The sequence below is a fragment of the Gorilla gorilla genome, chromosome 10 (genome assembly GCF_029281585.2).
Source record: "Gorilla gorilla gorilla isolate KB3781 chromosome 10, NHGRI_mGorGor1-v2.1_pri, whole genome shotgun sequence".
In the NCBI taxonomy this organism is placed as follows: Eukaryota; Metazoa; Chordata; class Mammalia; order Primates; family Hominidae; genus Gorilla; species Gorilla gorilla.
In genome coordinates this window covers 25,141,259-25,162,510 of record NC_073234.2, presented here as the reverse complement: position 1 = coordinate 25,162,510, position 21,252 = coordinate 25,141,259, and the positions used below count along the sequence as shown (strand labels likewise).

At 36.8% G+C, this 21,252-nt stretch overlaps 1 protein-coding gene across 1 annotated transcript; it reads left to right on the top strand.

Annotated features, from left to right (window-relative positions):
- Positions 1 to 7,882: 7,882 nt before the first annotated feature.
- Positions 7,883 to 19,258, top strand: CLECL1P (C-type lectin-like domain family 1). The gene is given in 4 exon segments (XM_031000978.3): positions 7,883 to 8,863; positions 8,866 to 9,025; positions 19,015 to 19,101; positions 19,104 to 19,258. Coding segments are annotated over 4 exon segments (504 nt in total). The 5' UTR covers positions 7,883 to 8,704; the 3' UTR covers positions 19,202 to 19,258.
- Positions 19,259 to 21,252: the final 1,994 nt, after the last annotated feature.

Sequence of the window (21,252 nt, the reverse complement as noted above, 5' to 3'; positions counted from 1 at the left end):
TCTGTGTGACTTTGAGTGAAGTACCTTGTTTTCCTCATCAGCAATTAGGGATAATAAAGGTGCCTAGCTCCTACAGTTGTGACACCAGAAGACTCAAATGAGCTAATACCTGAAACACACAATGTTCTTAGTAAATGTTAGCTTTTAGCTAATCAAATCATCAAACTGTATTTATAAGTTTAGTGTAAATTAAGATTGCTACTTTCATATGAATATTTTCACATAAATTAACACAAATTCAATATAAATCTTATAAATTTCGTATGAAATTTCATAAAAATTAATCTATTAATACAAATCTAACCCAATGTTTCTCTGAATGGAAACTTTTTGGCATGTATATATCAAGTGGCCTTGAAAACTCATTGATTAATATTCTAAATTAGGTTGCTCTTTAAGAAAACTAAATAAAACATTAAAAGTAATATATCTGATTTTTTTTCTCACAGATGTGAAGTTTTTTTGTTTTAATTCTCAAACTAACAAAGGCTATCTAAAAATTCAATAGGGTACTTTCAGGTACATTTGTAATATTCAACAGATGTATTTGTTTCTGCTTTCTCTAAAATCTCAGTAAAAATTACATTAATAAAAACATTTAATAGAATAAAAAATGATTGGGAGCAACTAGGCATAGATGAGAAATGTCTACAAAGTTTGGAATATGTTCAGTAACTTAGGCCATAGGTCCCTGGATGCTAAAGCATCAGAGACCCTATGCACCACAGACTCTGTGGTGGCTCCCATCATCCCTGTGTTCTGGTCTTCAAGCCCTTGTGTGATCTCCTCTCCTTGAATGTGGATAGGACTTGTGATTTGCCTCTAATCAATAAAATACAGCAAAGGTAATGGTATATGCATGATTACATGAATGTAATGTAATGTGCCTAAGATTATAATAACTGTCTGCCAGAGGGGACTCTTTTCATGGCTGGCTTTGAGAAAGCAAGGTGCCATGTCGGGAAAGTCCTTACAGCAGGAAACTGAGGGCTACCTCTGGCTAGTAGCCATCAAGAAACTCAGGCCCTCAGTTGATGGCCCACAAGGAAGTGAATGCTGCCAGCAACCATGTGAGCCTAGAAGCAGATCCTTCCCCAGATGAGCCTCAGAGGAGATGAGAGCCACAGCCAACACCTTCACTGCAGCCTTGTGAGTGTCTGAAGCGTAGCACCTACTACCCAAGCCATGCCTACACTCCTGGCATACAGCAATTATGAGATAACAAATGTGCATTGTTTTAAACCACGAAGCTTAAGGTAATTTGTTATTTAGCAATAAAAAACTAATACCGTATGGGTTCAATATGGGGGAAAACTGGAGAATTAGTACAAAATATATACAAGGAGCCCCCTGAACAACCAAACGGCAACCCTGTATGTCTACTGAAGATTGGAAGTTTATTGCCTGGCATTACTGAACCAAAAGGAGCCTGAATTCAGAGTAAGAGTCTCTAGGCAAGGCTAAGGGAGTAAGTGCTTTATTAAAGACAGAGGAATCAATTGAAATTCTGAATAACAGACTTGCTTTTGAGAGGTGACAGCGTGCTGGCAGTCGTCACAGCCCTCGCTCGCTCTCGGCGCCTCCTCTGCCGGGGCTCCCACTTTGGTGGCACTTGAGGAGCCCTTCAGCCCACCGCTGCACTGTGGGAGCCCCTTGCTGGGCCGGCCAAGGCCGGAGCCGGCTCCCTCAGCTTTCAGGGAGGTGTGGGGGGAGGGGCGCGGGCGGGAACCGGAGCTGCGCGCGGCGCTTGCGGGCCAGCTGGAGTTCCGGGTAGGCGTGGGCTTGGCGGGCTCCCCACTCGGAGCAGCCGGCAGGCCCTGCCGGCCCAGGGCAATGAGGGGCTTAGCACCCGGGCCAGCGGTTGCGGAGGGTGTACTGGGTCCCCCAGCAGTGCCAGCCCACCGGCGCTGCGCTCGATTTCTCGCCGGGCCTTAGCTGCCTTCCCGCGGGGCAGGGCTCGGGACCTGCAGCCCGCCATGCCTGAGCCTCCCACCCCCTCCGTGGGCTCCTGTGCGGCCCGAGCCTCCCCGATGAGCGCCGCCCCCTGCTTCACGGCGCCCAGTCCCATCAACCACTGAGGACGACTCGCTGAGGAGTGCGGGCGCAGGGCATGGGACTGGCAGGCAGCTCTACCTGCAGCCCTGGTGCGGGATCCACCGGGTGAAGCCAGCTGGGCTCCTGAGTCTGGTGGGGACGTGGAGAACCTTTATGTCTAGCTCAGGGATTGTAAATACACCAATCAGCACCCTGTGTCTAGCTCAGGGTTTGTGAATGCACCAATCGACACTCTGTATCTAGCTACTCTGGTGGGGCCTTGGAGAACGTTTGTGTGGACACTCCGTATCTAGCTAATCTGGTGGGGACTTGGAGAACCTTTGTGTCTAGCTCAGGGATTGTAAACGCACCAATCAGCACCCTGTCAAAACAGACCACTGGGCTCTACCAATCAGCAGGATGTGGGTGGGGCCAGATAAGAGAATAAAAGCAGGCTGCCCCAGCCAGCAGTGGCAACCCGCTCGGTCACGCTGTGGAAGCTTTGTTCTTCTGTTCTGTGCAATAAATCTTGCTACTGCTCACTCTTTGGGTCTGCACTGCTTATATGAGCTGTAACACTCACCGCGAACATCTGCAGCTTCACTCCTGAAGCCAGCGAGACCAGGAGCCCACCGGGAGGAACGAACAACTCCAGACGTGCCGCCGTAAGAGCTGTAACACTCACCTTGAGGTTCTGCAGCTTCACTCCTGAGCCAGCCAGACCCCGAACCCACCACAAGGAAGAAACTCCGAACACATCCGAACGTCAGAAGGAACAAACTCCAGAGGCGCCACCTTAAAAGCTGTAACACTCACCGCGAGGGTCCGCGGCTTCATTCTTGAAGTCAGTGAGACCAAGAACCCACCAAATCCAGACAGTTTGACATCTCCTAATTGACCTCAATATTCTCCACAATCAGGCTTAAGGCACCCAATAAGAAAATTGGAGAATTTCTCTTTGAAAAAACTGACCTGCTTCATAATAAAGACCTACAAATATTGAGGTTAAGAAGAAATAAAAAACTTCTGCCTGAACATCCAGTGATGTCCATTGATCCCAGACACAGAAATTCCCTTTGCTTATTTAATACCTCAGTCTTGCATGCTGTTAGACACCTAAGGACTACTAGATATTTAGAAAAGTCTCCAATAAAAGTAAGAGATGAGGCCAGGCCCGATGGCTCACACCTGAATCCCAGCACTTTGGGGGGTTGAGGCAGGCAGATCACCTGAGCCCAGGAGTTTGAGACCAGCCTGGCCAAGATGGTGAAACCCCATCTCCACTAAACATACAAAGAAACTAGCTGGGTGTGGTGGCACGTGCTTGTAATCCCAGCTACTTGGGAGGCTGAGGCAGGAGAATCGCTTGACTTGAACCTGGGAGGTGGAGGTTGCAGTGAGCTGAGATTGTGTCACTGCACTTCACCCTGGGCAACGCAGCAGAACTCCATCTCAAAAAAAAAAAAAAAAAAATCAAAACAAGTACATATAAGATGAAGTTCAAATTAGAATTGATCGTAAAAATGAAAGACTTAAGGCCGGGCGCGGTGGCTCACGCCTGTAATCCCAGCACTTCGGGAGGCCGAGGCGGGTGGATCACGAGGTCAGGAGATCGAGACCATCCTGGCTAACATGGTGAAACCCCGTCTCTACTAAAAATACAAAAAATTAGCCGGGCGTGGTGGCGGGCGCCTGTAGTCCCAGCTACTCAGGAGGCTGAGGCAGGAGAATGGCGTCAACCTGGGAGGTGGAGCTTGCAGTGAGCTGAGATGGCGCCACTGCACTCCAGCCTGGGCGACAGAGCCAGACTCCGTCTCAAAAAAAAAAAAAAAAAAATGAAAGACTTAAAATATTCTTATAATTCATAATCTCAGGTGTGGGGAAAGAAAATACTATATCACTTAAACAAAAAGAGTAAACTATAAAAAAGATCATTTCACAACAAGAAATAATCCTTGAAAATTAAAATTATAAGAAAAAAACAAATTCTATAAAATGGGTGGAGGAAAAACTTGAGAAATTTCCTAGATAATAAAATCTAAAGAGGAAGAGATAAAAGAAAAAGTATAATAATAGTAGAATATCAACCCAAGAGCACTAATATTTCACTAAAAGGAATGCTAGAAAAAAGACATTAGAATAAAGATACGAGGAAAATTAGGAAATAAGTATAAAAAAATTTCTCAGAAGCTAAGGGTGTGAGTTTCCTGTTTAAAGCTTCACATTGAATGCCCCATGGAAAGGACAAAAATAGACTTAAAAGACACCTCACTGCAGAATTTCAGAATTGTAGGAATAAATACAAGATCCTGAAAGTCTCCAGATAGAAAAGTTAGGCCTCAGACACAGGATCAGAAATCAAAATCATATTGTGTTTTTTAACAATTACGTCATCTGGCAGAAAGTGCAACTAAAATTCAGAGGAAATCTGATAACAGATCTCAACTTTTGTATTCAGTCCAACTATACTTCAGGTACATAAGAACAATAAAACTCTTTCCAGCCAAATTACTGAAAACTGTTCTCTCTCTTTTGCTCTCTCCCATGTACCTTGTCTTTGTTAACAAAACTCTCTTAAGCAAATTTATGTGCTTACAACTAAATGTCTCTGAGTTACCTTTGATATCATTTAATAGCTAGAGAATACTGGTACTTCCACTTTTGTGTAAACCTCAATTTTTAAAATCTACATTTGAAGTTACTGATTTCTTTTAAGTTAATATTTTACTCTTTATTTTAGAACATATTTCCTCTTTTTGGAACTGCACAACTTCCTTTTTCTTAGCCTCCCCCAAAATGTCGTTAATTATTTAGTACACTGTACTGTCTGTTCTGCATCTTTGACATTTTAATGCTGTTAACACTTAATCTCTTATTGTGCTGTCATCAGTGATCACCAGGGCCATTCAGAAAGATCAGACCTTGGTAGCAGGAATAAACTATTCCTGAAGAGGAGGTGAGATGAGTTCATAAGTAGCAAAAATTAAAAACAGGTTTCAAAATTATGAAACTTATCTCCATGTAAGGTAAATTAACTGCCTGATAGTCTTTAAATGAAGACAACCAACATAACATGCTTTAAGCAAAGACCACAACATCAAGGCATCTGTAAACATAAATCATAATATCCAGCATCTAATCGGGAATTATTCAACATGCCAAGAAACAGAAAATATGAACAATAACAAGTAACTGTGTAAATTTTTAAAAAGTACCATGAAGTGACAGAAATGAAGAAACAAACATACAAAGATGTTAAAACACTTTTATGACTGCATTTATTATTGGCTATGTAAGCACATTCTTCTTTTCAAACTAAATATAAAAAAACCTTCCTTTTCAAAAACTTAATGACACAAACCACTACTGAAAACATATACATAAATAAACATGAAGCCCCTCCATTAAGAGAAATATACTTCTATGCAATTATTGTCTTTATCTTCACCTCCAGGATCTCAAAATTATGTGTCTGTGTCTAAGTCAGATTTGGATATGACCTGTGGTCCATCAATACACATGTAAATTTTAATTTAAGCACGTCTAACACAGAGAGAAAATATAATAGGTTAACCTTTGTTAAAAAAAAATATAACATATAGGCCAGGCACGGTGGCTCAACGCCTGTAATCCCAGCACTTTGGGAGGCTGAGGCGGGTGGATCACGATGTCAGGAGATCGAGACCATCCTGGCTAACATGGTGAAAACCTGTCTCTATTAAAAATACAAAAAATTAGCCAGGCATGGTGGCGGGCACCTGTAATCCCAGCTACTCGGGAGGCTGAGGCAGGAGAATGGCGTGAACCTGGGAGGCGGAGCTTGCAGTGAGCTGAGATCGCGCCACTGCACTCCAGGCTGGGCGACAGAGGGAGACTCCGTCTAAACTATTAAAATATATATATATATCGCATATGAAAGAACTGTGTAAAAATAAACGTTAGTGATTTTAAATTCATTAACTAAGTCTTCACGCTGTACGTAACAAGGACTCGTTGCCCTGATGCTGCAAAGCCAGTCCTTGATAACCCAACCTGGGGATGATATTGGTGAAAATGATGGAGTAGATCTGCTTTCACATCTTCTATTCAACATCATGCTGGAGTTTCTTGCCAAGGGAATAAAACAAGAATACGAAAGGAGGAAGTGAAACTGTCTTTATTTGCAGATAACATGATCTTGCATATCATGTCATCCTAAAACATTCACAACAGCAATAAAAATTAGAGGTAATAAACAAGTTCAGCAAGATTACAGGATAAAAATCAATATAAAATAGTAATAGTGCTTTTACAGACTAGCAATGAACAATCCAAAAATGAAATTTAGAAAAATCTTTGTTTACAATAACATCAAAAATAATAAAATAAAGAATAAGTTTAATAACAGAAGTGTAAGAGTTATTCTGTGAACAATGCAAACCATTTCTGAAATAGATTAAGGAATATCTAAATAAAGGAGAGATTCTGTATTTATGGATTGAAAAAATTAATATTACTCAGTTTGCAATATTCCCAAAATTGATCTGCTGAATCCCAGCTGCCTTTTTTATGGCAGAAATTGACATACTTACCCTAATTTTTTAACACTCTTTTAATACTCTACATGCTAGTAATTTTTTTACTTTTATATGACTAGATCATCAGTCATATTTTTCTTTTTTGAGACGGAGTCTTGCACTGTCTCCAGGGCTGGAGTGCAATGGCGCGACCTCAGCTCACTGCAACCTCTGCCTCCTAAGTTCAACCCATTCTTCTGCCTCAGCCTCCCAGGTAGCTGGGATTACAGGCGAGAGCCACCACGCCCGACTAATTTTTTATATTTTTAGCAGAGATGGGGTTTCACTATGTTGGCCAGGCTGGTCTCGAGCTCCTGACTTCATGATCTGCCCGTCTCGGCCTCCCAAAGTGCTGGGATTACAGGCATGAGCCAGGGCACCCGGCCCATCAGTCATATTTTTCATATGAATAAAAGTCTACTTTTTAGTGAAAAATGATTATTCTCATTCTGGAAAACTGTTATAGCCTAATTATAACATTCAGCATAGCATAACTGATTTGGTAATTCAGCACGTAATTACTGAGCGGCTGTTATGTTTCACACAAAACTAAGTGATGAAAATAAAAATAATAAAATGTGAGTCTTACCCTCAAAATCTAGACAGCATAATTGAATTATGGCATGGACTTAGAACTCAGTTATCACTCTTAAAATGTACTGGTTATGCCTTTGGGAGGCTGAGGCGGGCAGATCACGAGGTCAGGAGATTGAGACCACGGTGAAACTCGTCTCTACTAAAAATACAAAATATTAGCCGGGCATGGTGGCGGGCGCCTGTAGTCCCAGCTACTCGGGAGGCTGAGGCAGAAGAATGGCGTGAACCCGGGAGGCAGAGCTTGCAGTGAGCCAAGATCGTGCCACTGCACTCCAGCCTGGGTGACAGATTGAGACTCCGTCTCAAAAAAAAAAAAAAAAAAAAAATTATTGGTTATGCAACCACCTGCAGATAATAAAACCTCTAAAAGTCAGTTTTTCATGTATGTAGTAGGTATTGTCTAGTCACATACAGACAGTTGGAACAGCCCAGAAAAGGGAGAGAGTCTCATGCAGTCTTAAGAGACAGAGGTCAGTGCTCAAGCCTCATCCAGGGTCAGAAGTTGGTCTTTATACGAGGGAGCCCTAAATGCCACAAAGCCAGGATCTGTTCTCTAGTTATTTAATTAACCTAAGTTAAATTTCTTGGATGAGGGGTAGGGATGGGGTGACTGCAGTTTAGATTAATTCTGTGGAATGCACTTGAGTGGGTATTGAAAAAAACCAGTTTTTCCATATGCAGATTTCCAGTTAATCTACTAGTCATAAGCTAATGGATCCTGCCATTTTTCATATCTGACATTTCTATGTCCTATGACGGTTTCACAGGTAGCTGGGCTCTCCTCCATTATTTCCCTCTGTATGGTGTTGGCTGCATTTTTCTCTGATTTTACTTCTTCATCAATGATCACATCTCCATCTACTCTCCATTTTCCAGGAATTCGTTGAAATTTTTCATCAACTAATAGGACCCTGAGCCTTTGTGTTATTGTTTTAGACTTACAAATTTTTATTCACTTAATTCAATTTTAGTGGAATTTTAGAAGAAATAGGAGATAAAATCTATGTTTGCTATGTTGTATTCGATGGTAAATTTCTGAACACCTCATTTTAAAATTAGTTTTTTTTCTTTTATGTCATTACCTTGAATTATTTTAACAGTTATTTCTGTTTCTTAAATATATATTTTTTAGTTCAGAAGTCCTCTGCATAATTCATGTTTTACCTCAGTTTAATGTTAATATTATAAAGCATACAGGAAAGCAAATAGCTTTCAGAATTTTTAAGGTATTATCTAGACAATACAATGCATTTAGAGAGGAGGATAAAAGACATAGGGCCCCTTTCTGTAACTTTCATAATAAAATCCCTTCTTTTTCTTGTTCTGTTTCCCAAATAGCTACCCTACTTTGGAGAAGATGCTGGAAATTCAGAGTTTCTGCCAGGGAATATATGCCTGAACTAAAAGAGGAAGTGGCCTATAGGAGAAAATGGTGAGATATCTTCTGTGGTATTAATAAAAGTTAAAAGCATTTCAAGTTTAGGCAGAAAACTAACTGAAAAACGAGAACCTACTGTATGGTTAGTAATTTCTTCCATGTCATACAAATATTCGAGAAATCTGCTACCTTGATTAGTAAGACTGAACACATTGGTTTTGTCATTTATTCATGGAGGAAGTCCACCACCCACTTGGGGAGCAGAAGGAAATTTGCCATCTCAATTTACTTAACTTACCAGAAGTTTCTTTGCAGAAATATGATTGCCCCTTCAGTGGGACATCATTTGTGGTCTTCTCTCTCTTTTTGGTCTGTGCAATGGCTGGAGATGTAGTCTACGCTGACATCAAAACTGTTCGGACTTTCCTGTTAGAACTCCCATTTCCACTTCAGAGATCTGGTAAGCTGGATTTAGGGTGCCTTTGAGAATTAAGATTTTACTAGTTATCTCCTTTATTTCTTTCTTGTGTCTCTAATTGCCAAACTGAAAAGAGGAGATTGGATTCAAAGCAAAATTCATTGAATGCTAAGAATAAGAGCGAATGTTTTTAATGAAGCAAAATGTCTGTTCATAAAATAAATTGCCACTTTGGTTTTAATATGTAGAACTTTGCTTCTGTTTTCATAGCCTTTCTATTTCTTGATTTCTTGTGATGAATGTTTATATTCACACAGCAACTTCTAGCGGGATCACCCCTTTCTGCTCCACAGCTTTGCTCACTCTCATTCAAATCTGACCTTTTAACATAATATGACAAATTCATCTCCACTGGGAAAAATACCTGTGGCAATTTACTCATATTGTTATTTATTCTTTTACAATATCAATAGGATAAAAATGTAAACTTAAGAAAACATGAAATGTTAGATTTAATTTTATAAAGTCTAGAATTAATGACTAGGTAATTGAATATTTCTGGAATCAGAGGCAATAAGCATATGCCTAAACTTAACATCGTGCCTTCATCACCAAACCCCCTCAAAAATTATAGATTTTCATAACCAGTGTCTTTTCTATTCTTTGAAGTATTAAGGAAATTTCTCTGTCTTGTTACATATCCATTCTCTGCTCTAGGGTAAGAATTTTTGTAGCATAGAGTTTATGTAGGTGTTTTAAATAATTTAAAGTTCCTCCTTTGTATTTGCCCTTGTGGAATGAATCTGCTACTTTGTTTGTTCGTATTTCCAAGCAATGTATTTCTTCTTTATATTTTCAAAAGTTTATAGTTATCAAAGGAATCTAGTGTGTGTCCTTTTCTGGTTGTAAAAGCATCTTGTTTCTTACTTTAAACCTTACCTCTCTATTTTACCCAGCAGAGGCTAACTTGCTTTCTTTTCTTCCAGCTTAGGCACTTTCACTTCCTATGAAATAGTGAAACATAATTTGAAAAATAACATGGACTAGAACTGCACTCTCATTCCCCTGTGCTTCAAAAATATCCTGTAGTTAGTTACATCTTTTAATGTGATCTAGTTCAATCTTAGAATGCTAAAAATGAGAAAACGAACTATATGAAGATTAAATTACCTACCTATAGTCATGCTTATGACCAGAAGTCAAATATCATATTGTTCTTGTGCTGTATATGTGTGGTGTTAGATAAATGCAACTTTTGTTCTCATGTGTCACTTCATCATCGAGGGAAAGAGCTGTTGGATAGATTAGATTTTTGTTGTCTTACATGCAGAGTCCTACACAATTGTTCCTGATCTCTTCTAACCTCATACCTTTCACTGATTTTGCTCTGGCTATTGGCCTTTTCTTTTCTCCTAAAGGTTGTCATATTCCTTACCATTTCAGAGCCTCATAAAATGCTGAATCTTTCTACATAATCTATTCATCTTTGTGTTTCTAGCACCTCACACCGTACTAAATATAGAGCAGGAAATTAACAGATGCTTGATAAGTAAAATAATTTATAAATGGCTGAATAAATAAATGAATCTCATTAGACGATGAATGTATATATGTATGCTCATTGGTTCTCCAAGATGTAATGCATAAAGGAACGTCATCAGGAAGCTTAGCAGGACATCAGTGAGAGTGTGTGTTTGAACTGAGAATATCCCAGAAATTTATGCTTTGCTTAAATCTTACTTAGGAGGCCTAAAAGAATGATCAATATCTTTTGTGTTAGTCTTTTTATGAAATCTGAAATTTTATTCTACTAAATTTAGGGATCCATAATTTCAGTTCGTCATATTAGTAACATGTGTAGTGGCCAGGCACAATGGCTGACACCTGTAATCCCAACACTTTGGGATGCCGAGGAAGGAGGATCGCTTGAGCCCATGAGATTGGTACCAGCCTGGGCAACACAGAGAGACCTCATGCCTACCAAAAATTTTAAAAACGAGCATGGTGACACGTGCCTGTAGTCACAGCTACTCAGGAGGCTGAGGCAGTAAGATTGCTTGAACCTGGGAGGTGGAGGTTGCAGTGAGCAGTGATCATGCCACTGCACTCTAGCCTGGGCAACAGAACAAAAGCCTATCCAAAAAAAAAAAGAAAAGAAAAGAAAGAAAGAAAAAGAAACGTGTAGTAATATCACCACATTCTTTCTGTGACTAACTTGACTCCCACAATTTTGACTGTTTTGTCTGATGAGTGAAAATATGTGGACTTCTTTTAATGTTTTGAAAATTAACAAATTCCTATTAAAGATGTTTTAATTAATAACAATAATAATCAGCACATAAAATAATGCACTCAATAATAATCTACCAAATAAACATTCCATTTAGTCTTGATATGATTATATTTCAATATCGGCTATTTTCAGTACTTTCTCAGTGTATTGTGTGTTTAGGTCACATATCTAGTGGAAACAATGTACTGTAACTTTTATGTACCAGAGACTGTTGTTTTAAACTTTCAGCCTAAAGCTAAAAGTACAACTTCTTTTATTTGGTTTATTTATTATCTTTTGAGTACTTCAAATGCAATGACAAGTGTGGATACCGAAGGCAGCACTAGTCTGGTAGTCAAGAGACCTGAGGTTAGATATCAGCTCAGCTCTCAAGTAACTGTGTGACTGTGAACTTGAATATCCCCATTTTAACACGTGGGTATTGTGTTAACATAATCTCTAACATTTCTTTTATGTTTAAATATGTGGTTTTATGGAATTACAATGCTATATCACAGGAAATGGATACATTATATAAGAGGAGAAACAGAAAAGATCAGCTCAAATAAGTGGGTGTTGTCAATAAGCTTATTAGAGAATCTTGAGGGTTTCACAGTCTTATATAAAAACCCAGAGACACAGACAGTGATCATAAGTAAGATCAATACTGGGGAATATAAACAGTGAAACCAAAAGGAAAAATTCATATTTATTCAAACCAGAGAATACACGCATATGTGTGTTTTGTGTGGAAAAAAAAAGAAGCTGGGTCTACATATTTCAAAGGAAAGTAACTCAGGAACATGATAGGTGAGAAAGTTTATTTGGCCCTGTCCTACTTCTTACCATCTAAGGAGCTACCTGCTGGGTTTACTAGTGAAATCTATTCAATTTTGTAGATTCTCACCACCATGGAATTGTTCTTAACGTTGGATGTGCAATAATATTATCCTTCTGGTAATAGTAATTGTACTGAATATTTTGGGTAAGTAATTAGTAATATTATTTATTCATCTCAAGGTATTATTTTTCTCATAACTTGTTGTAACTGTGTTTGCTATTTAAATGGTTCCTAAACAATATGGTACAACTTCACAAAAAGTGTAAAATTTGATACACAACTAAAATTAGAGATTTTCTATAGAATTTCACCATGTAATAAAATATATATTATAAATTCATCTCAATGATAAAGAAAAGAGATGGCAAGATTAGTTGCTTATTTTATGATCAAGATCATGCAGTGAATTTCCTGGTGCAGTTTGATATTGGGATATACACAGATGTCTCTGAAACCATGTTCAGAAGGAAGCAAATTAAATTCTGACTTGTATTTCTGTGTATGCTTATTCATATCTGCTACTCCTAAGTATCATCAATCTTGTGTCAACAGGTGAGAAATTTGTCTAAAATAAATCAATTCAATTGAGCATTATAAATTTATACTAATGTACTTTGGACATAGCCAAACATAGCCCAATTATTCATATGGCCATTATTTTAATGTTTTATTGAATAAACTCTTGGGGAAAAGTTCTTTACAAATATCTGTAGAACAGAGATGATATACAGATTATATATATATTCCAAGTAATTCAGGCTTCCAGATTAAACTAAACCCTAGAAAAGGTCAATGCAGTGTCTATGTCACTGAATCTTAGAGAATTATGTTAGCAATTATGAATGGCATTATCTATTACAAATAAATAAGCAGAGTTGTAGAACTTTAGAACTAGAAGGGACTCCAGAAATCAGCAAAGTCTAGTTTAGATGAGCAGTCTGAAGCCCAGAGGGATAAGTGGTTTAACTACTTTAATGTAACCAGCCAATGGCATAATTAGGGCTATAAAATGGGGTTGGGGGAGCAAAAATAATTAGCATTAAAAATCCCTACTATACTACTTTTCATTATGTTAAGGCAATAGATTTTCTTGTTACTAAAATAGTTTTTTAGTAAAATAGATTTTTTTGCTACTAAAATTGATGTGTTACTAATAGATTTCAAAGATAAAATATCTTCTTAAAAAGTTTCTCTAGAAGGCAACAATGTTCACGGATACTCTAGAGGCCCAGGACCTGTTTTCAAATCCCAGCTACATCACTAATAAAATTCTTGCATTGGATGCACTATATTATGATGTATATACGTTGAAGGATTAAAAGTATGATGTATCAACATAAGAATTAGAGATTATATATTTAATACATTAAATGAATTAAATATATTGTGAATATGGTATCTTGTGTTAATGCCTGGCAAATGGCAAGCACTATTAAATATTTACTTTTATTACTTTCAGATGTGTTTATGTGGTTTTAGATGGTCAATACTAATAACTTAATATACATTGTTGTGAGACTATAAATTATCAAAGATAATTTCAGTTAAATGGCCAGCAGAAAGACAAATATTTTCTTCGTTGCAGAAAAAAACTACTCTGGGCTAACTCTATCTCATATATGCAGCATTTATATGAAGAATCTCAAAGGAACAAATCATTAACCAAAACCAAAACGTACAAAACATCAACCAGGTGACACCTGATATAATTAATAGGAACTCACTAAACACAAATGATCTAAATATGAGTCATATCCAGAGCTGGACATTTTGTCCTTATTAAAGTAATTATGACAGCTCCAGGAAAAAATTCAAGTGCTTATTCTTCTGGTCATATTTTTTCCAACTCTCTTAAAGTTAACATTGCTGAGGTTAATAAGAGCGCAAAGGAGACTCTAAATCTTGGAAAAAGTAGTTATGTTTTTCTCTTAAATTTTTAATCATTTAACTTTTGATATGGAATTTCCATATCATTGGACTTCATGGAATAACTACAAACGAATGGTTTTGTGCTTTGTATCTAATTAGAAAAACATGTTTCTTGTTTCATTAGTTATCTAGTTCAACACTGCATGACATACTATTCATTATCCAATACTAAATTGTATAATGAGCCAAAAGAGAAAAACTGTACTGGGGAAAATAAATCTGGAACAATCACCTCAGTAGGTAATATTAGTTTGTATTGCCAAATTCCTGAGTAACCAAACATGAACAGTAGCCTTGATTTTCTTTGACGATATCTGAATAGAGGAGAAACTTCTCTATCACAATAGACAGATTGTTTAGATCATTACTTTTCATGGACTCATTACAATTCTGATAAAAATATTAACATGTAAAGGGCCAAGGCAAAATGAGACAAATGAGCTTATACAATGAGTTTTAAATGAATTTAAAAGTACTTCATTGAAATAATTGTATTTTATTTTGTTTTTTATTGGGGTATGTGCAAGCACAGGTTGGGGTTAAAATTCCTTTCCTCTTAAAATTCATGGTCATTGCAGATGGTTTTTCAATTTTTTAATGTTATTACATATTTAAAAACGTAAATGCTAATTTTGTTAGTCTTTCTTTTGCTCTCTCATATGAATGTATTTGCATATTTTAAAAGTCAGTAGATGGCCTTTGTATTTTCTTAGGTTATTTGATTTTAATTTTTTAATTTACATTTTAATTCTGTATTAAAATATTATATATCTTTTTATAACATCCAGAAACAATTATATTAGAATGACTTACCATGTCCAAATTATAAACTAGATTCAAATTCTGGGGATTAATTAAGAGTTTACATTGGTGTTTAAAGTCTTTGGGAACTTTGATGTTCCCAAGCTCCCTCAACCACAATCTAAAGACTATCTCGTACAATGTAAGTTAATATTTTTCTTAACTTTGTGAGATATCATCCCCAAAGCAAAAACACTTTCTTGTAATCCTTATACCTGTGACACAGGGAGATAATAAATAAAGCTCTGGCTTTAAATGCTTCCAAATCTGTTTTCTTACCCTTATTCTATTGTTATAGAGGTGTAAGTTACCTCTCCTAAGGTTCTACTTTCAATTGATTAGGAAAGTACACCAAATCTAAATGTGTTTATCTTAAAATAACAAAATGGACTTAAAATATGTAAAGTAAAACATAGTTGATCTATTCAACCACCATTCCAAATTCTTTCTCTAATTTCTCTTTGTTTCCTTCTGGGACTCAAATTAGATGTGCAGTGGGCCTTTGCTTTCTAGCCTCCATTTCACCTAACTTCACATTTTGTCCCTGTCAATTTGTGCTGAATTCTTAGCAATATTTTCAGATATATCTTTAAATTCACTAATTATCCCTTTTCCTACTGCTTTCCTCATCTGCTCTCATTCACTGAGTTTTTAATTTCAATGATAACAGTTTTTGATTCAGATGTATTTTCAAACTTATTGGCTTTTGATGTTTTTTGTTGTGATGTGATGTTTTTATTTCTTCTTTTATTTCTTAAAACCATTTAAACATTATTTTTTATAATACATAGGATTATTTAAATATCTAAAGTCCTTGGTGACCAAATTCATTCTTTGTATTTCCTATTGATATGTTGGCTTGTTTCCTGAAATATTTGATGATTTTTAAAAATTTGGTTGACCTCAATAATGGGATTCACAAGGAAAAATTAAAGATTATTTCTTCCAGAGATTAACTGCATTTTCATCTGTAAGAGGGCAGGGTGTAGCTAATGATTTGGATGTCTTGAGGCTCTTTTTAAGGTTTCAGACTGATGAAAGGCTCACTGATCTATCCCATCACCTTTCAGTAAACCAAGAGCTTATTCTTAGAATCTCAGCACCAATATATAGATTATTACCATGAAGGGCCACCTTGCCCTTTGAACTCATTTACCAAATGCTGCTCCCCATTCTGCTTCTAACTAAGTGCCTTCCTTTAGTGATTTCCTCATTTCTTACAAAGAAAGCAATATGTTTAACCTAATTATCTCAGGTTATAATTGTCTTGTAGTGAAAACATCTTCAAAGAAACAACAGTGTTATTTCTCTTAAAGTTGTTTCTTTGCACGCCCTGACACGTTTTATGCCTTGAAGTTCCTGAGCTATACAAATCCAAGTTGCTATTTGACAGACTATAAATAAACTATTATTTATCTATCTTGTTCTACTTTAGAAATCTATTTTTTGTATTCTATGATATCAAAATGGTTGTGAAACACTGCTTCCAGGTATCTAGTCTATCAGAGAAGTGAAACTGTAGTTTTTATAGTTTTCATTAAATGTGTCCTAAAATTTTTCAGCTACATAGTTGCTCTATCTTTCGCAATAATTATACACTTACTCAGAAAGGGTTTGATTTAGGTGCATTACATCAGTCTGAGAAAGAACTTTATAAGCTAGGCAACAGTATGAACTTAATTTGTAAGCAAGACCAAATGTTTTTTGAAGATATGTTGCTTACCTTATACTTTTATGCTTATCCAGATGTTTGCCATTTTTCATGTTCTTCCTTGAATATTCAAGTTCTCATTTAGAAACATTGCGCATCAGCCTGAAAAACTTCCTTTAACATTAGCTATAGTGATTATCTGCTGTCAAGGGGTTCTTTTCATTTTCTGAAAATGCCTTAAATTTGCCACAATTTTTGGAAGATTTTTCACTGGATATAGAATACTTTGTTGACAGTTACTTTTTCCTTTGACAATTTAAAGATATTTTTTACTGTATTCTAGCCCCCATAGTTTATAATGAGGATGAGGGATTTTTGTATCATTGTTTTCTTGCAGGTAATGCACAAAAACTGTTTTCAAGATTTTTATCTTTGGCTTTTAAGTTTGACTAACTTATTCATACATATGAATTTCTTAATATTTACCTGCTTAGGCTTTGCTGAGCTTCTTGAAAGTGTAAATTTATGGATTTAAGCAATCTGGAAAAAATTTCAATTATTGTATCTTCAACTTGTTTTGCCTTAATCTTTCTCTTCTCTTAAGTTTTGGGACTTCAATTCTAAATATGACATGTGTTTCAATATTATTCCACAAGTCCTTGAGGATCTGAAAATTATCCAACATTTTTCTTCATATTGGACAATTTCAAGTTCGCTAACTTGTTTTCCTGTTAAATCTTGCTTTTAAGTATGTCCAGAGATGGTTTTTATATAAAATGTTTTACTATATTTCTCAATTCTAAATTTCATTTGGCTTTTTTCCTACTGTCCTTCTTTGCTGAGGTATCCTATTTCTTCATCGCTTGAAAGCATATTTTCTATTATGTCATTAAGCACAGTTACAACAGCTGCTTTAAAATATTTGCCTGATACTTCTAACTTCCGCATCATCCTTATATTGAGCTGCATTGATTGTCCTTTTCCTTTAGAATTGGTCATATTTTTCTGGTTTTTCATGTAAGGCATTTGAGATTATATACTATACATTGTAAAAGTTATATTGAGAAGTCTGTGTTTTCTCACATATTCCTCCAAAAAAAGGGAAAGTGTTTATTTTCCTTTCTTTCTTTTTTTTTCTTTTTTTTTTTTTCATGGAGTTGCTGTGTCACCCTGGCTGGAGTGCAGTGTGACATGATCTGGGCTCATTGCAACCTCTACCTCCCAGACTCAAGCAAGTCTCTTGCCTCAGCCTCCCGAGTAGCTGGGGTTACAGGCACACACCACCATGACTGGCTAATTTTTTTTTATTTTTTGTAGAGATGGGATTTTGCCGTGTTGGCCAGATTGGTCTCAAACTGACCGCAAGCAATCTGCTTGCCTCAGCCTCCCATAGTGTTGGGATCACAGACGTGAGCCATTGCACCTGGCCAATTTTCCTTCCTTAGCAAGCAATTGGTGTAGTTGGACTTAAATTTAAATCTCTATCTTTGGGGCAGCAGGTCAAGTCTCAGTTCGGTTGTCTTGTTCTTACCATAACCTGGCTTGTGCTTGCATCAGTCAGAGATTTGGGGAAAAAAATTATACACACAAGTTAGAGCACCCCCTCTATGTTTTTGATTTTATGGGATTGATTCTGCATTTTCAGCATCTGTGGTTTCTCTTAACTCTGTTCTCCGGTTATTCAGGTGAGAAAGGCTGCAGGTTTTTTAATGATGTTTTACTCACTCTACATGGGACTACAATTGGCCTAAGGCTAACAATTGTAAAAATGATAAACTTTTGCCCTGCCATACCTTCTTTGAAGTGTCATCTCCCCTCTAGAATCTGTCTGGCTTTGTTTACTCTTCAATGGCTTCAGGTCGTGTGTGTGTGTGTGTGTGTGTGTGTGTGTGTGTGTCTGTCTGTCTGTCTGTCTGTCTCTGTGCGTAAAGAATATTTATTTACAGGAATACTAAATTATTGGTATACCTAGAATACCCTGTATCATCATCTAAATTTGCTGGGAAATATTATAAATTAGAACTAGCTGTTAAGAGCACATTTTTAGATGTCAAGATCCTTTTGTGTGATAGTAGAGATGAACCTATTTGATTTTGGGGGACTACCTATAGCACAAATTTTGCTTGTGAATAACTATACTAGTGTGATATAAACTCGCAACATTTCTGACATGTTAGTAGACAACTAATTAAAATTTCTAATTTCTATTCTTCCTTTAAAGTTTTTAGTTCCTTGAAGCTTGGATGTTCATTGTTTTATCCTAGTGTCTGGTGCATTTCCTGGCTTATAGAAAACATGATATATTTTTAAAAGGATAAATTAAATGGAAAAAGGATGGATGAGTGAATGAATTAATGAATATACACATGACTTCAATTCTTTTAATTATTTTTCAAATGTACCCTGGAACAAAGCACATACTTTTTTCAAAGAAAGCTTAGCACATAATATAACCAAATTTGAGACCCTTCAATTAGTATACGTTATTAGGATACAGTTTTACATTGATTTTAATTGCTTATCTTCCTTTTTTCCAATTTCTTTCAACTTTTCTACTGTCCATAAATCATGTCCTGCCAAAGACTGGAAGGGGCATAAGGGAAAATGTTACTGGATTGCTGAAACTAGAAATCTTGGAACAAAAGTCAAAATGACTGTGCCATAAACAATTCATATCTCATGGTGATTCAAGACATTACTGCTATGGTGAGATTTAACGTTTAGAGGTGACAGCATCCCCCACGCTGGCAGTGAATTTTTTGTGCTACAAACTTGGCAAAAGTCTGTGAAAAAAAGTTTCAACTTAATGTGTTATTAACTATACAAATATTAGTTGAATGAATTGTTGAATTACATGATTACCTTTGAGATTTTTTTTTTCCAGCTAGGAGGAGGGGAAATTCATTTTATATTTTATACCAAGCTCTTCTCTCCAAGGGACCATTGCTTCTTAGCAGATTTCATTTTAAAACTTCAGAAATTGAGTATATGATCTCAGCACACATGTTTATTGCAATGCTCATAAAGGCTGTAGCCAGATATCATGGCAGCTGAAATTAAGGATGATGTTGTGAGAAAGGGAAGGCAGAACAGTATCTCTTACTTAGATTTAGTATTTCCAGAGGATAACTAACATTTAGCTAACTCTGCCTTAATTTAAATTGAAGTTTTGCTGAATGGAGGTTGGACACTATTTTAAACCTTCTCAGTGATAAAGTCAATGTACATGTTAAATTACAAATATTAAATAAGGGTTCTCATAGGGCTCAGTGTGTTAGAATCACAAGCTATGTCAATAGCTCAGTTTCTGCAAACCCTGTGGCTATCAGTGCTTTACAAACCTGGTTGAACATGCGCCATCTGAAAGAACTTAGAAAAGGGCAGCTGTTGAGACATCTGAGGGAAAAAGTCCCTCCTGAGTGTCACAGAAATCCACACGAAGAAAAACTAAAAGAGAAGTAAACTATTAATATCTTCAGTGAAACTAGTGTTACCCCAAATGTCAAACTGTAAGGCTCTGTCAGGCGCAGCAAAATATCAGCCAAATCAAGGATGGAATTAGGAATTGATAAGAGACCTTTGTTTGTTCTTCTAGAGCAAATTTTAATGAACAAGAAAGAGGAAGCAGGGAGTAACTAAAAAGCATCTAAAAAGAGTGTTGTCTAAAGAATCAACAATAAATAATAGCTTGGAGCCATTGCGCAATGAATGACTTCACTAAGAATCTCATATATCTCCTGCTCACAGTCAAAGGGAAAAATGTGAAAATGCAGAAAAACATGTCTCTCAGCAAACAGTAAACCAGATTTAGGAGAACGGTGATCTAAGACAACACATTTTAACGGAAACTTACTTCCTCCAGTTTAAGCTTTACCTCTTCACATCATTCCTAAGTAAATATATGAGTCAGACACAATTGTTCCCTTTCAAGAATAAACAAGACTCTAAAAGGAATTAGTGTATGATTTATGCATAAGCATGTCCCTTTCTAAACATCTCCCAAAAAAGAAAAGTAAAAAACAGATAAAATATGTTAAAGAAGAACATTTACTCCAATAAATATAAAATCATTTTCTAGCGATTATTCTCAAGTTCTCCAGTAAGTTAAAGTTAAAATGGAAAAAAAAAAAGGATTATTAGTCCATCTAGGGTATCCAAGTGTCATCATATGGCAAATAAAATAAGAAGTATGAAGGAAAAAGGAGAAGGAGGGCAGAGGGGCAGGGAAAGAGGCATAAAAAGAAGTAAGGGAGATGTGTGGCTTTCATTTCCATGTTGCAGATATCTCAAAGAAATGCTGCTACCCCTTCTATAATGGAAAATAGCCAAATTAACTTCTCAACATTTTCAAATCCATTGAAGAATGAACTCTGTAGAACAACCAGCTGGCCAAAATCTATGGTGACAGGCACATGCGAGAGAGAGGAAACACATCCTTACTTATTTAGGAGAGACAAATCCAACACCAGATACCAGTAAGAATTCAGCCAGGATAATTGAAAGATGGATTAGGGATAAGTGTAGGGTGGCAGAACAGTGTGAAGCTCCTGGGGTCTGCAGAAATTAGAAAATCCCACCACCTCTCCCAGGCTATTTCTCTACAAACTCCACCAGACTCTCACAGAAATGACTGGAGAGAAGCAGAAATTCTTCATGTCCATTGTGATGCAGACCTGGAGAGAGAAAACAGTGACAATACAGAGGTGGCGGCTGGGCGCGGTGGCTCACACCTGTAATCCCAGCACTTGGGGGGCCAAGGTGGTCAGATCACCTGA